Source organism: Protopterus annectens, chromosome 2.part1 (assembly GCF_019279795.1).
Source record: "Protopterus annectens isolate FY-2018-M chromosome 2.part1, PAN1.0, whole genome shotgun sequence".
NCBI classification, from domain to species: Eukaryota; Metazoa; Chordata; order Ceratodontiformes; family Protopteridae; genus Protopterus; species Protopterus annectens.
In genome coordinates, this window is record NC_056729.1 from 417579027 (window position 1) to 417601500 (window position 22474).

Sequence of the window (22474 nt, forward strand, 5' to 3'; positions counted from 1 at the left end):
GGTTGAAACTGGGTTCTAAATAAACATCATCCACAATGTCCAAAACTGGTGGGATGGCTAGTGGTCTGTGTTGGGGGAGTAACAGATACTCTCTGAGCCTTTTCTTTGAGTCAGAGTAGTCCTGACCCTCCCAGTGAAAGTGTTCCCTCATAGTGTGTAAAGTTTCCCCAAAGGAGTAGTCTTCAGGAGAAGCTGATGGAAAAGAGTCCTCAGCATCAGAATCTTCATAAGGAGAGAAGGAGTAATCTTGGTCCTCAGAGGAGTCTGAAGAAATGGACACTTGTTCAGAGGATGCATAATCTTCCTCTTGTCTAGGCCTTTTGTCAGGAGGGGGCTGGGAACCCCTGATTAGAGAAATCAAATCTTCAGCCATTTTGAGCATCTGTTTCTTAGGCATAGGGCCTTGAACAGGAGACTGAAGTGCAGTCCTTTTAGATTTAGTAGGAGTCTTCGACTTAGAAAACGTTTTAATGGTGAGAGTCGTCTGTCTGAAAACACCTTCAGAAACCGATGGCGTTTCTGCAGCACCGACGTCTTTTGTAGCAATGTCATCGGATGGGCCTGAACTAAATGGCTGCGTCGGCCTGGTGCATTCCGCCAAAAGTTCCGTAGCGGTCTTGGGTTCCAGATCTGCGGTAGTCAGGGGCTGCATCGGAGCCTCACTGAGGACCGGAGACCGGATCAGCCGAGGCCTTGGAATCTGGCTTAGGCCTGGGCTGTCTGTCCTTATCCTTGCGTTTTTTGTGCATGCCGGTAGTTGGTTGCTCCGACGGCATGGTGTAGTTAAATTTCCTACCGAAGTAGTGTCGTGCGAAATCAAAGTGTCTTAATAGTATGCTTATTAAACCTAGCACAAAACAGACAAGTAGTGACGTCGTGGTCTAGGCCTCGGCAAGGTATGCAATAAGAATAAAAATCCTTATGAGGTATTTGCTTCCCACAAGAAATACAGCTGTTAACTTTTTCTGACATCGGTCTGAGGCAAGAAAAGTTTCCCCAACGGGGTACTTAGCTTTATAGAAGACTTCGGTCTGAAATTCGAATTCGAAAATCTCAGGAGTTGGCCGACCAGCACTTGTGAACTGCTTCTGCTTCGGGCACCGCGTGGCAAGAAAGACTGAGGAAAATGGCGTTGGTTGCATTATATATACCCCTGGTGCACTGACGTCAGGGAAGAGGCGACAGCAACCGACGCCGGACCAAGACTTTGGAATTCCGGCCGACTGCGGGACCGCCTGACGACAGGATAACCCAAGTGTGATGACTGCAGCAGGGTAACACAATGAACATCTCTGTAGTTTTACAAAGAATAGTAGACATGAAAGAAGTGGTCAGTCTATGTCGAGAATCAGTAGTGCGAAGTACTTCCTCGGAAGCTGATGCCTGCTCAGCGGCTCCGGACCCCATCCAAGGTAGAGACGACAGGATCCTTAGTCTATGAAGAATTTTGCAACATAAAGGGTCTCGGTAGCGGCCTGTGAATCCACAGAAGTGGGCATCAGGGGCCGCGGCCTGCAATTCAACAGAAGCGGGCATCAGGGGCTGCAAAAGCACCTCACTGAGGACTGGAGAACTGACAACTAGCTTAACGGAAGAGTCGTCGGTAGGTTTGGGCCTGTGCAGTCTGTCTCTGTCTTTATCCTCACGTTTTTTCGTAAGATCTGCTGTCGGATGGCTTAATGAAGCCATAATGGAAATTGAGGACAGAGCAAAAATATTTAGCTACAATAAGGGCCCAACGACGTATAGTTCTGGCATTGAACAAAGCACAAAAGCGACAGCGGGGTACGTTATGGTCTGAGCCTAAGCAAGTGATGCAGTAAGAATGAAAGTCTCGGTTTTGTATTTGCTTTCCACATTCGAGATAATTATTAACTTTTTCTGACATCGGTTAGAGTAAGAAAAAAGGATCCCCAATGGGGCACTTAGCTTTAGAAGACTTCAACTTCAGTAGAGAAAACAAAAACTCAGGTAGTGGCCAACCGGCACTCGTGCGAACTGCTTCTGCTTCGGGCTCCTCGGCAAGAAAGACTGGTGTAATGGCGTTGCCTGCCTTACTTTATACTACTGATGACTTGACGTCAGTCCTGAAGTGACCGCAACCGACGAAATACTAAGCCTCTGGTATTCAGGCCGACTGAGGGCTACCCTGGCAGAGATAACCCAAATGTGATGACTGCAACAGTGAAACACAAAGATAATCAGTAGGGTGAGTACTAGAGCTATAAGTATGAACCTGGGTGGAGGAAAGGTTTCCGTGATCAACTAAGCCCTGGAGGACTGTCCTGGCAAAGCCTGTTCTTGCTCGAGAGGCCATGTCCAGCTTGTAGTGCTTGGTGAAGGTGTGTACTGAGGTCCAAGTGACTGCTTCTAAAATGGAGGTGAAGTCCATGCCTTTGCAAAAGGCAGTAGAGGAGGCAGCTGCCCTGGGTAGAGTGAGGTTTAACATCGTCTTGCAAGGATTTCCCATGATGGGAGTAGCACAAAGAAGTGGATTTGGAGATCCATGAGGAAATGGTCTGTTTTGAGACAGCCATCCCTAGGGCTCTGGGATGGAAGGAAATAAATCAGATTTCCTAATAGACTTAGTTTTGCCAAAGTAATATCAGAGTTGTCTGTGCACATCCAGGGAATGTAGAGTCCTCTCTGAGGAGTTTTGTGGATGAGGGTAGAAATCTAGTAGGTTAATGGTTTGATTTAATGAAAGTTCATTAACTACCTTGGGCATGAAGGAAGGGTTGGGTCCTGACTGCCACTCTGTCCTTGGGGAAAACAAGGTAAGGAGAGATGGCCATAAGGGCTTGTATCTTTGAGACCCTCCTGGCAGAGGTAAGGGCCACTAGCAGACCTGTTTTCAGGGTGCGCAACTTCAGGGAAACTGAGTGAACTGGCTCAAAAAGAGGTAAGGTTAGCTTTTCTAAAATGAAATTTAGGACCCAAGGAGGGGGGAATGGGTCTCTTGTGTGGTCTGATGTGGAGAACTCCTTTCATAAAAAGCTGGACTTCCAGTCTGGATGCCAGAGGGGGTGAAATGGGCAGACAGGCAGAAATAGCAGACAAGTGGACTTTGAAGAATAAGTTAGTCCTGAATGGAGTAGCTCACACAAACAGGATAGGACCATTGGTATTGGAGTAGTAAGAGGGCCCTGGTAATTTCCTTTGACACCACTTGGAGAATCTGCACCACTTCGATACATAGTTTCTTCTAGTGCTAGGTTTTCTGGCCTCCTGCAGAACACGGAGTATGTCCTCTGAATATAGGTGCCTGTAAGGGATTATAATCCTATCACCCATAAGGTCAATTTCAGGTTGTTCACCTGTGGGTGGAGTAGGGATCCCTTGTCCTGTGTGAGCAGGTCTAATCAGTGGGGTAACCTGTGGTGATCACCCTTGGCTAGTAAGTGTAGGAAGGGGAACCGATGCAGTCTTGGCCAATACTGGGTCACCAGTAGGATTTTGGGTTTGTCGTCCTGAATTTTCGGGAGGACTTTCTGAATTAGTGTGAAAGGGGGGAAGGCGTAAAGGTAATTCCCCTCCCAAGAAAAGGAGAATGCATCCACTTTCCAAGCTTGTGGATGTGGATCCCTTGTGCAGAAGCTGGGCATCTGCTTGTTCTGGGGGAGGCAAAGAGATCTGCTTGTGGAATACCCCACTTGTGTATCAGATCCAGAAAGACCTCTCTCTAAAACATCCATTCGCGAGGGGGAGGTGAGGTTCTGCTGAGTTTGTCTGCCATAACATTCTCTGTTGAGGGGATATACATAGCTACCAGGTGGACCTGGAGGGCTAAGGTCCAAATCTGGATGGCCAGGCTGCATAGGGGGGTAGGACCTGTTCCCCCCTTGCTTGTTGATGTACCACAGGACAGTCATATTGTCTGCGATTACTTTCAGGGTTCCTGGCAGGATAGTGGGTTTTTGAATGTTAGAAGGGCTTAATAGCAATGTCCTCATTTCCTTGATGTTGATGTGGTCCTTTAGCCTTTGAGTGGACCATTTGCCTTGAACTGAGAATTGCTGTTGGTTTGTTAAGAGCACTGCACCCCACCCCAGGTCTGATGCATCTGTGGAGACCTGTTGTTGTGGGGCTGGAACTTGAAGGCAGATTCTTAGGTTGAGTTGCAGTGCTGAGATGCACCACCTGATTTCCTTTTTTTAGCACAGGAATAGTGGAAGAGACGAGTCCATGTGTTGGGAGTGTTGGCTCCACAGATTTCACAAGACCCACTGGATTTTGCGCATGTGGAGTCTTGCCAGAGGTAACATGGGTATCAGGGATGTCATGTGGCCTAGCATTCTCAGGAATTCCTGAGCTGTCAAGGAGGAGTGGGTAAGGACCTGACTCAAGTATATGCAAAAGTCTGTTATCCTTCGGTCTGGAATGTAGGCTTTCATGCTCTCTGTTCTGATCCTGCATCCCAAGAAAACCAAATCCTATGCGGGGGTCAGGTGTGATTTTTCTAGATTTAGGGTGAACCCTAATTGAGTTATGGAGGAAGACACCTATTGTAGGTGAAGTAGTAGAACTTTGTAGTTTTGATGAAGGATGAGCAGCTAGTCTAGGTATGGGTGTATCTGTATACCCTGGGTCCTGCAGTGAGCAATGAAAGGGGCTAGGCACTTTGTAAATACTCGAGGGGCAGTGGAGAGACCAAAGGGCAAGGCAGAGAATTGAAAATGACAGGAGCCTATTGCAGAACTGAGGAATTTGCTGTAATTTGGAAGAAGGCAGTCTTTTCTTGGTACAAGAAATATCCTGGAGTAAAAGCCTGTGTTTCTTTGTGAGGTGGGCACCTGTTCTATGGTGCCCGTGAGTTAGGGATTTGTTGAATGATGGCTGGGAATAGGTGGATTTGGTTTCTTGGTGGTTGAGGGATACCTTGAAAAGGTGGGGGCATCCAACAGGTCATGAAATATCCTCTCTAAATGATTGAGAGGACCTGTTGTTCTGCTGTCATTCTTCACCAGGAGGGTAGGGAGAGAGTGAGGCGAAGGAATAAGGGTGTTTCTGGATACAACTGGGGTGAGTCACAGTGGAGGTGGTCTGGATTGGTCAGCGACTCCGAAAGGATGTAGTAGAGGAGCTGGTGGGAAACCTGGAAGAACTTTTTCTGGGATGTCTACATCCCTTAGATGGAAGGGCTGAGTGAAAGGACTGCCTTATAACAAAGAAGGGCTTATATGGGTAATTCCTGTGGTATCTAGGAGTAGGGGATATCAGAAGATGTTTGAGATTCTGTAATTCTTTTCCCTTTGCTTATAGGGATTTGAGGAGGTCAGTAGAAGCCTGTCCAAAGAGGGTCTTATTGTCCAAGGGTGCATCCAGTAATTTTGTCTGAACATCCATGGGGAGAGGTTGAAGCCTTACCCAGGAATATTGTCTTAGTACTGATCCTGAAGCAGCTGATTTAGATGAGACGTCCTCAGCATCGAAACTGCACTTCATGGAGTGCCTGGTCACCTGGGATGCTGTGGAAAGTAGGGAATTAACTTGTGCTTTTATAGGGGAATCCTGTACCCCGGACAGAAGGGTAGAGGATTTGGAAATGTTATCTAAAACATACCTAGCCATGTGTGTTTGGCAGTTCAAGGCCCTTATGGCCACCTTTGTTCCCAGTCTGTCCATAAATTTGCTGTCTTTATCCGTTGGGTAAAGGGCAGCGGAAGGTAATTGCCTTGAAGTTTTGTCTGCAGAGACAGCTATGAAGTACAGTTGTGTACACTTACCATAAATGTAGATGTTTGAGTGTATTCACTGTTGCAGTCATCACCTGTGGGGCTAACCCTGCTCTGGTAGCCCTTGGTTGGCCCGAATACAACAGTCATTGTTTTTGTGCACCGGCTGCAGTCACCTGTAGTCTGACATCAGGTCGTCAGTGCTGTAAAGCAAGGCAAGCACAGATGATGACTGCAACAGTGAAGCATGAAAAACATCAGCTGGATCTGTTGGTGGATTTCTAAACAGAAACTGGGTGTCCTAGAGGACCTTATAGAAACCGTCTGGTCATTTAGATGCTGGAGGTTGAGTCAGGAGACTGAGAAGCAGCCAAAAATGCATCCTGAAAAGCAGGTAGTAAAGGAGGAACAGCAAAAGGGGATGGTTGCTCCATTTGCAAGAGGTCAAAATACCTTTTCCTGAAGTCAGATACCTCTGAAGCCTGCCACTTAAAATGTCCCCTCATGGGGGAGTCAGTATCCCCAAAGGTAAATACTTCTCCTGGGGATTCAGGAGAAATGGAATCCTCCACCTCTGAGGTAATGAAATCCTTAGGGGAGTCTATTTGGGTTTCATAAGAAAAGGATTCCTCAGAAGAGGAGTAGTTTTCCTCAGATACCTGTAAAGGTGGCTGAGGTGAGAGAGTAGGGGGAAAGCTGTTGTGCCTGCAAGGCCTGAAAAGCCTTAAAGAGACACAAAAGTACAGTTGTGTACCTACCATAAATGCAGATGTTCGAGTGTATTCACTGTTGCAGTCATTACTCTTGGGTTATACTGCTGGCAGGATACCCTCAGTCGGCCAGAATTCCAAAGTCTAGGTCCGGCGTCGGTTGCTGTCACCTCTTCCCTGACGTCAGTGCGCCAGGGGTATAAAAGATGCAGCTGACACCATTTTCTTCAGTTTTTCTTGCCCCAGATGTCAGGTGCTCCCAAAGTGGTAGGCTAAAAATATTATGCCAATAATTAAGCATGCAGTAAAATAAACATTTCCTTCATCTATAAGCAAATACACCTCATAGGTTGTATAAGATAGAGAAGTATAGGTAAGTCCCAGCAAAGAAAAGGGGGATGGAGGGTGGGTAACCTGGACTCCAAGTTGCAGCCTCTAAAATGTCTTTGGTTGGTACTCCTCTGAGAAAGGCTGCTGAAGTGGCTGCTGCCCGGGTAGAATGAGGCCTAATGCCCTTGGGCACTGATTTGCCATGTTGTGAGTAGCAGAAAAGTACAGTTTTGTACCTACCATAAATGTAGATGTTAGAGTGTTCACACTGCTGCAATCATTACAGTTGGGTTATCCTGCCATCAGGCGGTCCCCGCAGTCAGCCCGAGTTCCAAAGTCTTGGTCCGGCATCAGTTGCTGTCACTTCTTCCCTGACGTCAGTGCGCTAGGGGTATACAAGATGCATCCAACGCCATTTTCTTCAGTTTTTCTTGCCCCAGATGTCAGGTGCCCCCAAGTAGGTAGGCAATACATATTGCTAATCAAAAATATACAATAAAAACAATACCTCCAGTTACCAGCAAATACACCCCAAAGGTTGTATAGGATAGAAAGGTATAGATAAGTCCAGCTAGTTCAGAGGGGATGGAGGGAGGGTAACCTGGACTGCAGCAGTGTGAACACTCGAACAACTACATTTATGGTAGGTACAAAACTGTACTATGTTCATCGTGTTACACTGCTGCAGTCATTACAGTTGGGTAGAATCCCAAAGCTGAGGTTGGGTGGTTGGTCTATAAAGAGTTAGGATTGGCTATGAGACCCTGCAGAACTGCAGTGGCAAATCCTGCTCTGGATTTAGAGTAGAGAGGCAGGTGGCAGTGCTTGGTAAAGGTGTGCACTGAACTCCAAGTTGCAGCCTCCAAAATTTCCTTGGTAGGTACTCCTCTGAGAAAGGCTGTTGAAGTGGCTGTTGCCCTGGTGGAATGTGGCCTAATGTTATTCGGGACTGATTTTCCATGGTGTGTGTAGCAGTACCGAATACAGTGTCCTATCCACTTGGATATAGTCTGCTTTGAGATAGCCTTGCCCTGTGATCCTGCAGCATAGCATATGCTACAAACAGTTGCTCAGTTTTCCTGAAAGCCTTTGTTTTGTCCAAGTAGAAGCGTAGCTGCCTGTGTATTTCCAAAGAATGCAGAAGTTTCTCCCCTTTATTCTGGGGGTTTGGATAAAAAGTTGGCAAATGGATGGTTTGGTTAAGAGCCACACTAGATACCACCTTTGGCATAAAGGTAGGGTTTGTCCTTAAAGATACCCTGTCCTGATGATGATGCCTGTAGCTCTGAGACTCTTCGTGCTGAAGTTACTGCCAGGAGCAGAGCTATTTTCCATGATAAAAATTTTAGATTGGCTGTATTGGCTGGCTCAAAAGGTGGCAGGGTCAGTTCTTCCAAAACGAAATTGAGGTCCCAAGTTGGTGTTGGTGCTCTCCGGGGCGGTCTTATGTTTTTAGCCCCTCTGAGGTACTGCTTTAGCAAGGGATGAGAGAATAAAGGAGGATCCGTGTTGTAATGTGCTGAAATGGCAGAGGCGTGGATCTCAATTGATGAGAAGGCTGGGCCTCTGTTGAACATCTCAGTTAAGTATTGTAAACTCTGAGGAATGTTTGGAACAAGAGGGTCAAGGCTTTGAGCCTGGTTCCAGGCGCAGAATCTCTTCCATTTTTCTGAGTAAGCTTTCCTGGTGCTAGGCCTCCTGGCCTCCAAAATGACATCCATAACAGCTTTAGAGAGAGGTGTTGTCTGTTTGACTAATGTATCTGCCATGCAGCCAGGTTTAGGGTTTTGAGCTGACTGTGCAGGATCAGACTGTTTTGTCGAGTCAGAAGGTGGAGTTTGAGGCAAAATCCATGGTGGGCCTTGAGCCAAGTTCCTTAAGATAGGGTACCAGTGCTGGCGTGGCCAGTCTGGAGCAATCAGGATCATCTGTGGTTTTTCTTGTCTGGCTTTTAGGAGTACCTTTGAAAGGAGAGGCAGTGGCAGGAAGGCATAAACTTTCAGGTTTTTCCAGCTGAACAGAAGAGCATCCACTTTCCAAGCTTGTTTGTGATAAGTCCTTGTGCAGAATTTTTGTAGTTGGCAATTCAGTGGGGAGGCAAAAAGATCTATGTCTGGGCATCCCCACTTTTGCGTTACCATGCTGAAGATTTGTGGATTCAATCTCCATTCGTGAGGGTCCATGATATTTCTGCTTAGATCGTCTGTCAGAGTATTTTTCTTTCCCGGCAGGAATTGTGCTTGCAGGTGAACTTGATACGTTAGAGCTGTGTTCCACAAGGTCATGGCTTGCCTGCATAAGGGATAAGAATGAGTGCCCCCTTGCTTGTTTATGTACCACATTACTGTGGTGTTGTCTGTCTTTAGTAGTAATTGTCCTGGATGTAGAAGGTCCTTGAAAGCTGTTAGGGCATTTTGAACAGCCAACATCTCTTTTTGATTGATGTGAAGATGCATCTGGTCTGTGGTCCAATTGCCCTGAATGCATTTTCCTGCCATGTGTGCTCCCCAGGTGTAATCCGAAACATCAGTTGTTAAGAGTTTGCCTGGCTGTGGGGTGGGTAAAAGGCTGACCCTTGTTTAGGTGACATGCCTGTGCCCACCATCGAAACTCCTGTTGTAGGCAGGGAATCATTGATACTACTGCTACTAAACTGAGTGTTGAGTCCAAACACTTTTCAGGTACCATTGTAATTACCTCATATGCAGTCTAGCATATGGTATTAGTAGTATGCAGGATGCCATGAATCCCAGGGCCTGCAGAATTTTTCTTGCAGGGAGATGGGGCTTTCTTGCCAGCAATTGAAAATATTGAGTTAGTTGAACTTGTTTGACTGGCGTGAGGTAAGCCATGTGGGCCGTTGTATTTAAGCTGGCACCCAGGAATATAATCTGTTGCGAGGGCACTAGTTTTGACTTCTTTTCGTTTACTGTGTACCCTAGAGAAATGAGCAACCTTTTTACAAATGCCAGATGCTGTAGAAGAATGTCCTTTGTCTCTGCTTGAATGAGGCAGTCGTCCAGGTATGGATATATTTGAATTCCTTTTTGTCTGCAAAATGCAATTACTGGTGTCAGGCACATTGTGAAGACCCTGGGCGCAGTAGATAAGCCAAAGGGCAGTGCAGAGAATTGGTAGCGCATTGTACCCGCTTTGAATCTGAGGTATCTCCTGCAATTTTGTCTGATAGGGACATGCAGGTATGCCTGTTTGAGGTCCAGAGTAACAAGCCAAGCCTTCTTGCCCAGCATGGGTGGAAGCTGCTGTAATGTCAACATTTTGAATTTCGGAATATCCAGGTAAGTATTCAGAATTGAAAGGTCTAGTATGGGCCTTCAAGGCCTTGTCCTTTCTGGGGACCAGGAAGAGTCTGGAGTAAAATACTTGTCCTTGTTCCTGCTGCGGTACTTTTTGAATAGTTCTCATGTCCATGAGGGCTGAAATTTGTTTTTGTGCCTCTGCCCATTGATTTTGTGGCAGGTCTGGCATTCCTTTTAGCCTTGGTAAAGTATGAAAGTGGAATCTGTAACCTTGAGACACAATATTCAGGACCCATTTGTCTTGGGTGATTGTTTGCCAGTTTTGAGAAAAAAGTGCTAGTTTTCCCCCTAAGGGACGTGCTTGGCGTACGAAGGGGAAAGTCATTGTGACTGTTTCCTGTAAGGTTGAGACTTGTCCTCACCACCTTTTGGGGTTGAGGTGCCCCACTGTCGTCTGTTTGAGCCTTGGGGTTGAGATCTGCCTCTTGGGCATCTGTATCTGCCTCTCTGTGGCCTGTCTGACACTGGAAAGGACCAATTCTTTGTTTGCCAATTTCTGCTAAACCGAGGTGGCTGTACCTGTAAGAAATCCTTGACTGTTTGCATAGATTTAGCTTTATCCTCCATTTTCTTTAACACCAAACAAAGTATCATGCTGTAAAGGAGCATCCAATAATTTTGCCTTAATATGATCAGGTAAACTTTGTTCTTTTAACCAAGCATGTCGTCGAATCACAGAACCTGTAACTGCGGCTCTACAAGAGGCCTCTAAAGAATCAAAACCACATTGCAGAGTACGTTTTCCCACCTGTTCAACTGCATGCAATAAATCCTGCATTTCTTTACAATCAGGAGCTTCTAAGCTTGCAAGCATTTTCTGTTTTAACTGAGCCATTAAATATTGTTGGTACTTAAGCATGTGAAACTGGCAATTTAAAAGCTCTTACTGCTAAAGTTGCAGAAGTGTATACTTTCTTCCCCCATCTATCCAAAGCTCTGGAATCTCTATCAGAGGGTACTGGATTTTTTGCAATGGAAGCCTTAACCCCTTTTGGACCCTGGGAAATAGTTTCTGGATCAGCAGAAGGGGTTTTCTAAAGAAACTTGTAAGAGTCAGGGACTCTACTATCTATCCGGCTTGGCTGGAGCAGGGGCAAAGAGTCCGGAGATAAACTGGATTCAGAGAACACATCATCCACAATATCTAGCACAGATGGAATAGCCAGGGGCCTTTGTTGAGGCAATAAGAGAAAATCCCTGAGCCTTTTCTTGGATTCTGAGTAATCCTGGCTATCACAATGGAAATACTCCCTCATGGTATGCAAAGTTTCCCCAAAAGAATAATCCTCAGGAGGAGAGGCTGAAGGGATGGATTCTTCAGCATCAGAGTCCTCATAGGGGGGGTAGAAAGTATCCCTGGTCTGAAGAGGAATCAGAGGAAATGGAAACCTGATCAGAGGAGTCATAGTCTGTATCCTGCCTAGGCCTTTTCTCAGGAGGGAGATGGGAACCCCTGATTAGAGTGATGAGGTCTTCGGCCATTTTAAGCATCTGTTTCTTAGGCATGGAGGACTGTCCAAGAGAATGCTGTACTTGTTTGTCTTTAATGGTACCTTTGTCTTGGCTGTTTTAATGGTAGGTTGTGAAGGTCTGAAAACACCCTCAGAAGCTGATGCCTGCTCAGCGGCTCCGGACCCATCTGAGGGATTAGTTTCCGTAGACCCAATACCTTGAGTTTCCAGAGGCCTAGATGTCACCACGTGGGAGTCGGAAGCAGCCTGTGGCTCTGAGGTAGCGGGTGTCAGGGACTACGAAAGCGCCTCACTGAGAACCGGCGACTGGCCTAGAAGAGGTTTCGTCGGTTTTGGACCTCGGATGCCTGTCTTAATCCTTGTCTTTGCGTTTTTTCAGTATTGAGGTAGTCGGCTGATCCGACGGCATCGTATAATTGAACCTTCGGCCAAAGTAGTGCAAAGCAAAATCAAAACTTTTTTTATAATGCGTTTGTTAAATCTAGCACAAAACCGACAACTAGTGATGTCGTGATCAGGGCCTAGGCATGGAATACAGTAAGAGTGGAAGTCCGTATGAGGTATTTGCTTCCCACAAGAAATACAATTATTAACTTTTTCTGACATCGGTCTGAGGCAAGAAAAAAGTTTCCCCAATGGGGTACTTAGCTTTATTGAAGACTTCGGATCTGAAATTTGACTTCAAAAATCTCAGGAGTTGGCCGACCGGCACTTGCAAACTCCTTCTGCTTCGGACACCGCGCGGGCAAAAAAGACTGAAGAAAATGGCATCGGATGCATCTTATATACCCCTTGCACACTGACGTCAGGGAAGAAGCGACAGCAACCAACGCTGGACCAAGACTTTGGAACTCGGGACCTCCTGACGGCAGGATAACCCAACTGTAATGACTGCAGCAGTGTAACACGATGAACATCAAATGTAGCGGCCTATCCATTTTGAAATAGTCTCTTTTGAGAGAGGCTTTCCTTGAGATCCTGCAGCATATGCCACTAAAAGTTGCTCAGTTTTCTGAAAGCTTTAGTTCTGTCCAAGTAGAAGCACAGTTGTCTGTGTATGTCCCAGGAATGCAGAAGTCTCTCACCCTTATTCTGTGGGTTTGGATAAAAGGTAGGCAAATGAATGGTTTGGTTAAGGGCCACACTGGACACTACCTTAGGCATAAATGTTGGGTTTGTCCTTAGAGAAACCCTGTCTGGATGGAAAATGATGAAAGGTTCCACAGCCATGAGTGCTTGTAACTCTGAAACTCTTCTTGCAGAGGTTATTGCTAGGAGCAGAGCTGTTTTCCAAGATAAAAACTTTATATCAGCTGTATTGGCTGGCTCAAAAGGCGGCAGTGTGAGTTTTTCCAAGACATAATTGAGGTCCCATGCAGGTACTGGGGCTCTCCTTGGAGGCCTTATGTTTTTGGCCCTTCTGAGGTACTGCCTTAGCAATGGATGAGAAAAAAAAAGGAGGTTCCGTATTGTAATGAGGTGAAATGGCAGAGGCATGAATTTTAACTGATGAAAAGGATAGGCCTTTGTCTAGCAACTCAGGTATTGTAAAATCTGTGGAATGTTTGGTATCGATGTGTCAATTCCTTGTGCCTGGTTCCAAGCACAGAATCTTTTCCATTTTTCTGCATAAAATTTTCTGGTACTGGGCCTCCTGGCCTTCAAAATAACATCCATCACTGCTTTAGAGAGAGGTGTGCTTCGAATGGTTACATTATCCGCCATGCTGCCAGATTTAGGGTCCTGAGTTGGCTGTGCAGAATCTGATTGTTTCGCTGGGTCAGTAAGTGAGGAATTAGAGGCAATGTCCAGGCTGGGCCTTGAGACAAGCTTTTTAGGATTGGGTACCAGTGCTGGCATGGCCAGTCTGGGGCAATCAGAATCATTTTTGGCTTCTCTTGTCTGACCTTTAGGAGTACCTTGGGGAGGAGAGGCAGAGGAGGAAAGGCATATACTGTTAGACTTTTCCAGCTGAATGACAGAGCATCCACTTTCCATGCTTGCTTGTGATAAGTCCTTGTGCAGAATTTCTGTAGTTGGCAGTTGTGAGGGGAGGCAAATAGATCTAGGCATCCCCATTCCTTTATCATGCTGAAGACTTGAGGATCCAGTTTCCACTCGTGGGGATCCATAAGGTTTCTGCTTAGTTCGTCTGCCAGAGTATTGTTCTTTCCTGGCACGAATTGTGCTTCCAGGTGTACTTGATAAGTCAATGCTGTGTTCCACAAAGTTATGGCTTGTCTGCAAAGGGGTAGGAATGTGTGCCTCCCTGCTTATATACCACATGACTGTAGTATTGTCCGTCCTTATCAGTAGTTGTCCTGGATGGAGTAGATCCTTGAAAGCTGTCAGGGCATTCTGAACAGCTAGCATCTCTTTTTGATTGATATGTAGATGCATTTGGCTTGTGGACCATGTGCCCTGAATACATTTTCCTGCCATGTGTGCTCCCCAGGCATAATCTGATGCATCTGTTGTTATTGACTGCCTGGCTGCGAGTAGAGTGAATGGCTGTCCGTTGTTGAGGTGGCAGGCATGAGCCCACCATTGAAACTCCTGTTGCAGGCAAGGAATGAGGGTAATTAATGCTTCCAGGCTTTGACAATGTTGAGTCCAGACACTTTTTAGGTACCATTGAAGTTTCCTCATATGCAGTCTGGCATATGGAATTAGCAGAATGCAAAATGCCATGAAGCCCAAGGCCTGCAGAATTTTTCTTGCAGATAGCTGGGTCTTTGTTGCCAACATTTTGAAGTAAGAAGTTAGTTGCCTTTGTCTGGCGTGAGGTAAGCCATCTGGGCAGTTGTATTTAAGCTTGCACCCAGGAATATTATCTCTTGAGAGGGCACTAGTTGTGATTTATTTTCGTTTACTGTGTACCCTAGGCAAATTAATAATCTTTTTATGAACGCCAGATGCTTTAGTAGAGTGTCCTTGTTCTCTGCTTGTATAAGGCAGTCTTCCAAGTAAGGATACATTTGAAATCCTCTGTCTGCAAAATGCAATTACTGGTGCCAGGCATTTTGTGAAGACCCTGGGTGCAGTAGATAAGCCAAAGGGCAGTGCAGAGAATTAGTAGTGCATTGAGCCAGCTATGAATCTGAGGTATCTTCTGCAAGATTGTCTGATTGGTATATGCAGGTATGCCTCTTTTAGGTCCAAAGTTACAAGCTAAGCCTTCTTGCCCAGCTTGGGCAGAAGCTGCTGCAGAGTTAACATTTTGAATTTTGGAACGTCCAGAAATGTGTTTAGAAAAGACAGGTCCAGTATTGGTCTCCAGGCTTTGTCCTATCTGGGAACCAAGAAAAGTCTCAAGTAAAATCCTTGTCCCTGCTCTTGCTGTGGTACTTGCTGAATAGCCCTCATTTGCATAAGGGATGAAACTTGTTTTTGTGCCTCTGCCCACTGATTGTGTGGCAGATTTGGCATACCTTTGGCAGGGTGTGAAAGTGAAACCTGTTAGCCCTGAGACATTATATTTAATACCCATTTGTCCTGGGTAATCATGTGCCAATTTTGAGAGGAAAGTGCTAGTTTTCCCCCTAAGGGGACTGCAAGAAGATAAATGCTAGGTGCTGGCAGAGGCAAGTCAATGGGACTGTTTCCTGTATGGCTGTGCTTTGTCTTCTCCACTTTTTGGAGGTAGAAGCGCCCCACTGTTTAGGCCTGTATGAGCCCAGAGGCTGGGATCTGCCTCTGGGACATCTGTATCTGCCTCTTTGCGGCCTGTCTGATACTGGAAAGGGCCAATTCTTTATAGGCCAGTTCCTGCTAAATCTTGGTGGCTGAACCTGTAAGAAATCCTTTACTGTTTGCATAGATTTTGCTTTGTCCTCCATTTTCTTCAAAACCTCCTCTGCTTTAACACCAAATAAAGTATCATGCTGTAATGGAGCATCTAATAATTTTGCTTTAGCATTATCAGGCAGATTTTGTTCCTTTAACCAAGCATGCCTCCTAATGACAGAACCCGTAACTGCGGCCCTGCAGGAGGCCTCCAGAGAATCAAAACCACATTGCAATGTATGCTTTCCCACTTGTTCAGTTGCATGCAATAAATCCTGTATTTCCTTATTTCTGTGCAAGCAGAATTAGTCAACATTTTCTGTTTTAACAGTGACATTAAGTATTGCTGATATTTAATCATATGAAATTGACAATTTAAAGCCCTCACAGCCAAAGTAGCAGAAGTGTAAACCTTTTCCCCATCTGTAAAGTGCCCCTGAATCCATGTCAGAAGGGACAGGGTTTTTTGCAGTAGTGGCCTTAACCCCCTTGGGACCCTGAGAAATAGTTTCTGGGTCAGCAGCAGGGTTTTTATAAAGAAATTTATGTGAATCAGGAACCCTGTAGTATCGGTCTGGTTTAACAGGAGCTGGAGGTAAGGAGTCTGGAGAAAGGCCGGACTCTGAAAATACATCTACAATGTCTAGCACAGGGGCAATAGCAAGAGGCCTGTGCTGAGGAAGTAAAAGAAAATCTCTAAGCCTTTTCTTTGATTCTGAGTAATCTTGGCTCTCCCAGTGGAAGTGCTCCCTCATGGTATCCAGGGTTTTCCCAAAGGAATAATCCTCAGGAGGAGAGGCTGAAGGAATGGATTCTTCAGCATCAGAATCCTCATAGGGAGGAAGAGAGTATTCCTGTACAGAAGAGGAGTCAGAGGAAATGGAAACCTGATCTGAAGAGTCATAGTCTGTCTCTTGCCTAGGCCTTTTGTCAGGAGGGGGATGGGAACCCCTGATAAAGGTAATAAGGTCTTCGGCCATTTTGAGCATCTGTTTCTTAGGCATGGAAGTCTGTCCTGTAGAATGCTGTACTTGTTTCTTTGTCTTTAAAGCTGCTGTAATCTTTGCTTTTGAAGATGAAGTAGGCTTTACATATAGCTGTGTAGGTCTGAAAACACCCTCAGAAGCCGATGCCTGCTCAGCGGCTCCGGACCCATCTGAGGGAATGAATTCAGAGTGTCCAATACCTTGAGTATCCAGAGGCCTAGCTGGCTCCACGTGGGAGTCGTCAGCGGCCTGTAGCTCTGAGGTAGCGGGTGTCAGGGACTACGAAATTGCCTCACTGAGAACCGGCAACTGGCTTAGCGGAAGCCTCGTCGGTTTTGGATCTTGGATGCCTGTCCTTCTCTTTTTCCTTGCGTTTTTTAGAAACTCTGGTCCTCAGCTGTTCTGATGGCATTATGTAAATGAATTTCTGGCCAAATTAATAAACAAAATCAAACCGACGCTTAATAGTGCGTTTGTTGAATCTAGCACAAAACCGACAGCTAGCAACATTATGATCAGGGCCTAGGCAAGGAATACAGTAAGAATTATAATCCTTATGAGGTATTTGCTTTCCACAAGAAATACAATTGTTAACTTTTTCTGACATCGGTCTGGAGCATGAAAAAAGTTTCCCCAATGGGGTACTTAGCTTTACTGAAGACTTCGGATCTTTTGCTTTGGGCACCGCGCGGCAAGAAAGACTGAAGAAAATGGCGCTAGCTGCATCTTTTATACCTCTGGTGCACTGACGTCAGGGAAGAGACGACAGCAACCGACGCTGGACTTAGAATTTGGAATTCTGGCCGACTGCGGGTAGCCTGCCAGCAGGATAACCCAAGAGTAATGACTGCAACAGTGAAACACGATGAACATCACTTCCTAAAGAAAAAACACGAGTATTGACTAATACTTTTAAGGATGGAACTCCTTTGTGGCAACACACAAGATTTATTAGATGTATAAGGTAACCAAAGAATGTAAAAGCCCAAATGGGATACAATCCACGTACTATCCGTGTTTAAAAATAATGTCTAATAAATTGTCACAGGCAATGTAAAGTTCGTGAAATAATATAAAGTAAAACCAGACCTGGGTTCCAGTCAGTTGAAAAAATAATGGGAAAATTTCCGTTTTTTCGTTAGTTCACTTCAGTAAAAAATGATGAACATCACTTCCTAAGCAGGCACCGGTTTAAGTTCAGGGTGCTTGGTTCTTTTCAATTGAGTTGCCAGTGGAGAAAGCATAGAAGTGGACATTTGCTTAGTAGGAATAGAAGGAGCAGGGCCTTCAGATTGTGTGAGTCGTGGTTCCCCTCCACCATCAGACTCTGATGGCTGAATTGCCTCAGCGGATGTACACGCGGTTTCCAACATCCCAGCTTCCATTAAGGTTCCCGGGACTGCTTTGGTAACAGTCATCTGGGCAGATTCCGGGTTCTCAAGCGCCTCTAGAACCACCTCCAATCATAAGCACCCATTAAGTTAGAGCTGAATTTTTCTGCCAGTAGATTTGCTTATCTTCTGGCTCAGTATAGGTGGCTCCATTAACAATGAGCTCTGCACACAATTGTGTATTGACTTTGAGGTTGTGGATATAGCTAAAGAATGCCTTGTGGTTGTCCTTTGCCTAGGAGGACAAATTTACTTCAGATTTGGCTCTGGTACACTTTGTCCTCAGAACTGGTTTGGTTTGATGAGGGTGCTTTTATCCCACAGGATGCTAGACCTCCTAATTTTTTCCCTATGATTTCCTTCCACCTGTTATACAGCCTGTTGCTGCTGCAATTCCACCAAGCTGGTTTGTTTTGAGTTAGTCCTGGTAGGTACAGCCGCCTCTATGCAGCTATTAACATACTTGTGTCAACAGTTCTGAGTAGGCAGCAGAGGTCTTAGGATTTGGAAATGGTTAAAAATTTGCCAGGTTATCACTAATAGTGGGAAGTTAGCCTCAGAATAGTTTTTAAACATTCCAAGGTTAGATGGGGTTCCATTTTTTTCTCACTTCAAAGAGAGACCATTTTCCGATCTGACCAGAGAAGTTACACTTGGGAGTGTGCATTACTTTCCCTTATTAGTGATGACCCAAATCCACTATGTTTGTGCCCCGGAAGGCATACTGATAATCTGGTCCAGGGCGCTTGGGTTTACAAAACCCATGAATTTGTGCCTGCATACTTGGTGTCGTATAGGACTCCCAGTTAATAGTGGGGTAATTAAAGTCCTCCATGAATATGGTTTTGAGTTGGATGGTGAGTATTTCCAGTAAGCTTAAATACATGCTACAGTTTTCCTGGGTCACAGAGGGAATCTGCAGCTTGCAAGGTAGTGGTACAGCATTCTGCCTGTGGTGCTTTTAACATGTTGAAACTGAAGTGCATTGTCCTGCTTATTGAGGCATATTTACATTTTATGTAAACTGAGACGCATCTACCTTACATCCATGCCTCTGTAGCAGCTGCTCTAATTGTGTGGAAGGCATTACAGCCTTGCATGTCAGGGTGCTATCATGGCATTAAAATCATGTTTCAGTCACTGCACAGATGTCAGCATTCTCTAGGGTGAGGAGAGTTTCTAGGGAGTGGAGTTGCTTGTTTAGATTCCTAGCACCGAGCAGTAACAACTTTAGATGATCTTGGTTTTGATTTGCTATGTCAGAAGTATTTTCACTTTGGCATTGCCTAAAAAAGGTACTATGGAAGAGAACACAATCCATCATTCAGCTTTTCTTCTCTCCACTTCTAATCTCTTGCACATAGATTGGACACTACCACCTCTCCTACTCTCATTTCCCCCAACACGTTACCTCACCAAACTGGTATAACTACCTTTATGGACAAAATCTTAAATTCTCCTGCATTTTCTCACGCTGTACTTGCTCACCCCCCAAATACTCGCCTACAATTTCATTTGCCTCTTTTTGCCAAATCTTCCCTTACTTTTACAGCAAAGCTCATCTATTTGACTTATTTTATATTAATCTTTAGTGTTTTATATTAAGTCTTAGTGTGTTTTTATACATATCTTGCATAATCTGTACTGAGAATTTATTACTTGCTTGTTATTTACTTTTTACTAGTTTACTTTCTACTGTGAATGTATTTGCTTAATTTGTATTGTGAAATTCTATTGTTCAATTTGTACTGTGGAACTTTTCTCCCCGGGACTCTGCTGAAAAAGGGCACATGCTCAGTCGGACTACCCTGGTCAACAAATGTCAAATAAACTATGGGCAACTTCATCAAGTGTATACGACTTTAAAATCTATCACCAGGAACAAATGACATTTCTTTGTTAAAGGAGCAAGAGTCTCAGTTACACACAAAACAAAAATACAGCTAGAACACTAACATAATATACATACTTATAAGTGTACAAGAGTATACCCACAGTTTCCATACAATGTAAACAGAAACCATAAAAAGAAAAAAAATATGGGATGAAGCACGAAGTGCTAAGGTACTCGTAAGCAGTACATATATCCTGGTTTTCAAAAAAGACTAGACAGCTAAGCAAGGAGAGAGGACAACTTTTTAATGGCACTAGTCTTCTGTGGGGGGGGGGGGGGGTGAAATCAGAATCGCATACGTAAACTCACTACAACAGCAGATGTTCTAATGATCAGTGCTGTAGTAGCTCTAGCTACATGGGTAATATTCTGCACAAGATAAAATAGACAGCCAACTTCCAAAGCTTCAAGGGCACATTCCAAACACCTAAACAGTTATTCAGTTTGAACTGAAGATAGACAAAAAAAAAGTGGTTTGGGTGCCAATCATTTTTCATTTCAGAATCTTGAACCTCTTCAGTAAATAAAAAAAACCATTTTTCCCCAGAAATGTGGGGTCAGGAGACTGAACCAAACACCAATATGAAATAATTTCACAGACGTTAACTTTTAGTCATAAAAAATCACTGGAAGCCTTTTTCTCCCTCAAAGGGAAGCCCCCCCCCAAAGGGAATTAATCTGCCAACAATTAAAAGTGTTAGACTACTGATCCTTGCAAGCCTGCAACAGGAATGTCCTTTGAAATTAAACTCTGAAGATGCAATACCCAAACCACTCTTTTTCAGGTCAGATCACGCCGTAAAGAGTTTGGATATGTGGAAGGCTACCTTGAAGCTTTGGGAGCTGGCCATCTGCTAAATACTGTGCTGGATGCACCAGTATGCAGCAAATGTAAGATATCAGCAGCTATTTGCTGATACTTTCAGGAAATCTGAGGAGGACTGCAGTACGAAAGTTTAAAGTCAATTTCCTCCAATTTTTCTGATGCATCCCACCTCAAAATCTGCACAAATTCTGAAAATGCCTCCAAACACATAATAAACAATTCTGATTAAAACAAATGGTTTCACCTAAGAAACTAATGTTCTGTATATACTGCTCAGCTTAGTTACAATATTTATATTTTTGAAGGTTATTTATACTATAACATCCTAATATGTGCCATTCTTTATCAGAATTACCACATTATTCCACTCCTCCAGAGCAAGCAACTGGAGTTGCATCTTCATCTGAGATGCATACCATAGCTTGAAGATCTACTTGTGGATTCCAGTCTGAATCATACAAGATAACCACGTCAGCAGTAGCAAGGTTAATCCCCAGGCCACCAGCACGAGTACTCAACATAAAGATGAACTTGCTACTGCCAGGTTCATTATACTTGGAAATAGAGTCCTGGAAAAAAAAAAAAAAAAAGTATTAATGCAAGGGACCCCCAGAAAAAAAATTAAAAAAAAAGCTTAATGCAAACGTGTACCGGACATCTATGCTATAAAAGTGTAACCATCCACAAACCTGTCTCTCTTCATGAGGTGTTTGACCATCTAATCTACAGTACTCATAACCCCTCCACATGCAGTAATCCTCCAAGATGTCTAACAATCTGGTCATCTGACTGAAGATTAGCACACGTGAACCTAAAGCAGAAAACAAATTTAATTACACAAACAATCACACTCTGGGTAAAAACGGCCTATTCTTGAAGGGGAATTCATCTTTATTTGCAAAAGTGCTTCAGAAGTTACTTTTCAGCAGTTAATACATGCAAGATGTAATAAATCAAAGTTTTGTGAAAACACAGGTGCCTAAATACACAAAATGACATGCTATAAAATGAAACTTGAGTTTATACGAGACTTGGGAAGAAGCAGCCATACAAAACAAGGGGCAGAGGCAACCTTTCAAAGTCAAAGGGCTATATGTCCAAATGTCTATCTTGTTTGCAGCAAACCTGCAGAACCATCAAAGTTCCTTCTCCAAGGATGGAAGATTCTATAATTTTGCATTCAATGAGAAGCTGGCAAGTCCACAGCTAAATGTCAAAAACACTGGAGAGAAAGCATTGGCTAGCCACATTTCTTATAATTCTTTTATGTACAGAAATTAAGACAGAAATGGACAGTGTTCACTTTTCAAATAACTATACATAAAACAGCTACATTCCTATCATACAAGATGACCTGAAAGGAAACTTTGTAGGTCTGCAATTAGTTTCATCCTATCACCCATTCCAATATGTCATTTCACTTCAGAGGATCCAACACTGAGGTAAATGTGCCCTGTGCTAGCACTTGTGGCCTTCCTATGATGGCATGTGATATCACATCTAGTTTCCAAGCCTGCCAATCTACCCCATAATCAACAGACAAGCACATTCCTCGTAAATTGGTAAAAAGTGAAATTGGACACCAACATGGTAACAAGAAATACACATATTATGTGGAACTTCAAAAGCTATAGCTGCATGGAAGTGCCAGCCATACACATGTTGGTGGCAGTAAGGGATTTGGAATAGAGGGCTCCCATTACTCATCAACTGTTAACGACAAATATGTCTTAACATATGGGACCCTTCTTTAGTAGGTGTATGACTGGAATGCATCATAAGCAGTAATTCTAACAAGGTGGAATATACTGGACGAAATCCAAAATATTCTAACAGCAGAGTCGGGAAGTATCAACATAACAGAAACCAAAGAGAGTTTCAAGATGACTACTGAGACCAAAGAGAGTTTCAACATGAATACTGAAGAAAAGAATGTTAACTATGCCAATAACTTGAAAACAGCAAGTAAAATATGTCAATTTACTTTAATTCTGTTTCCTGGCTGAAGTCCATTCTGGCTGGATGTCATTAAGAAAAAATTCCAGGAGAAATAAAGCTGAGAAAATGGGAGAAGAGAAAGTTCG

General features: G+C 44.2%; 1 protein-coding gene across 1 annotated transcript in view; it reads right to left on the reverse strand.

The window, feature by feature from the left end:
* The window catches only part of LOC122794851 (SWI/SNF-related matrix-associated actin-dependent regulator of chromatin subfamily A member 5-like), a 1390680-nt gene that overhangs the window by 724905 nt on the left and 643301 nt on the right, over positions 1 to 22474 (reverse strand). The window contains exons 12-13 of the mRNA XM_044063455.1: positions 21080 to 21201; positions 20807 to 20959 (exon numbers count right to left, since the gene is read on the reverse strand). Coding sequence (XP_043919390.1) covers positions 20807 to 20959; positions 21080 to 21201 — 275 coding nt within the window. The remainder of the gene's footprint in view (positions 1 to 20806; positions 20960 to 21079; positions 21202 to 22474) is intronic.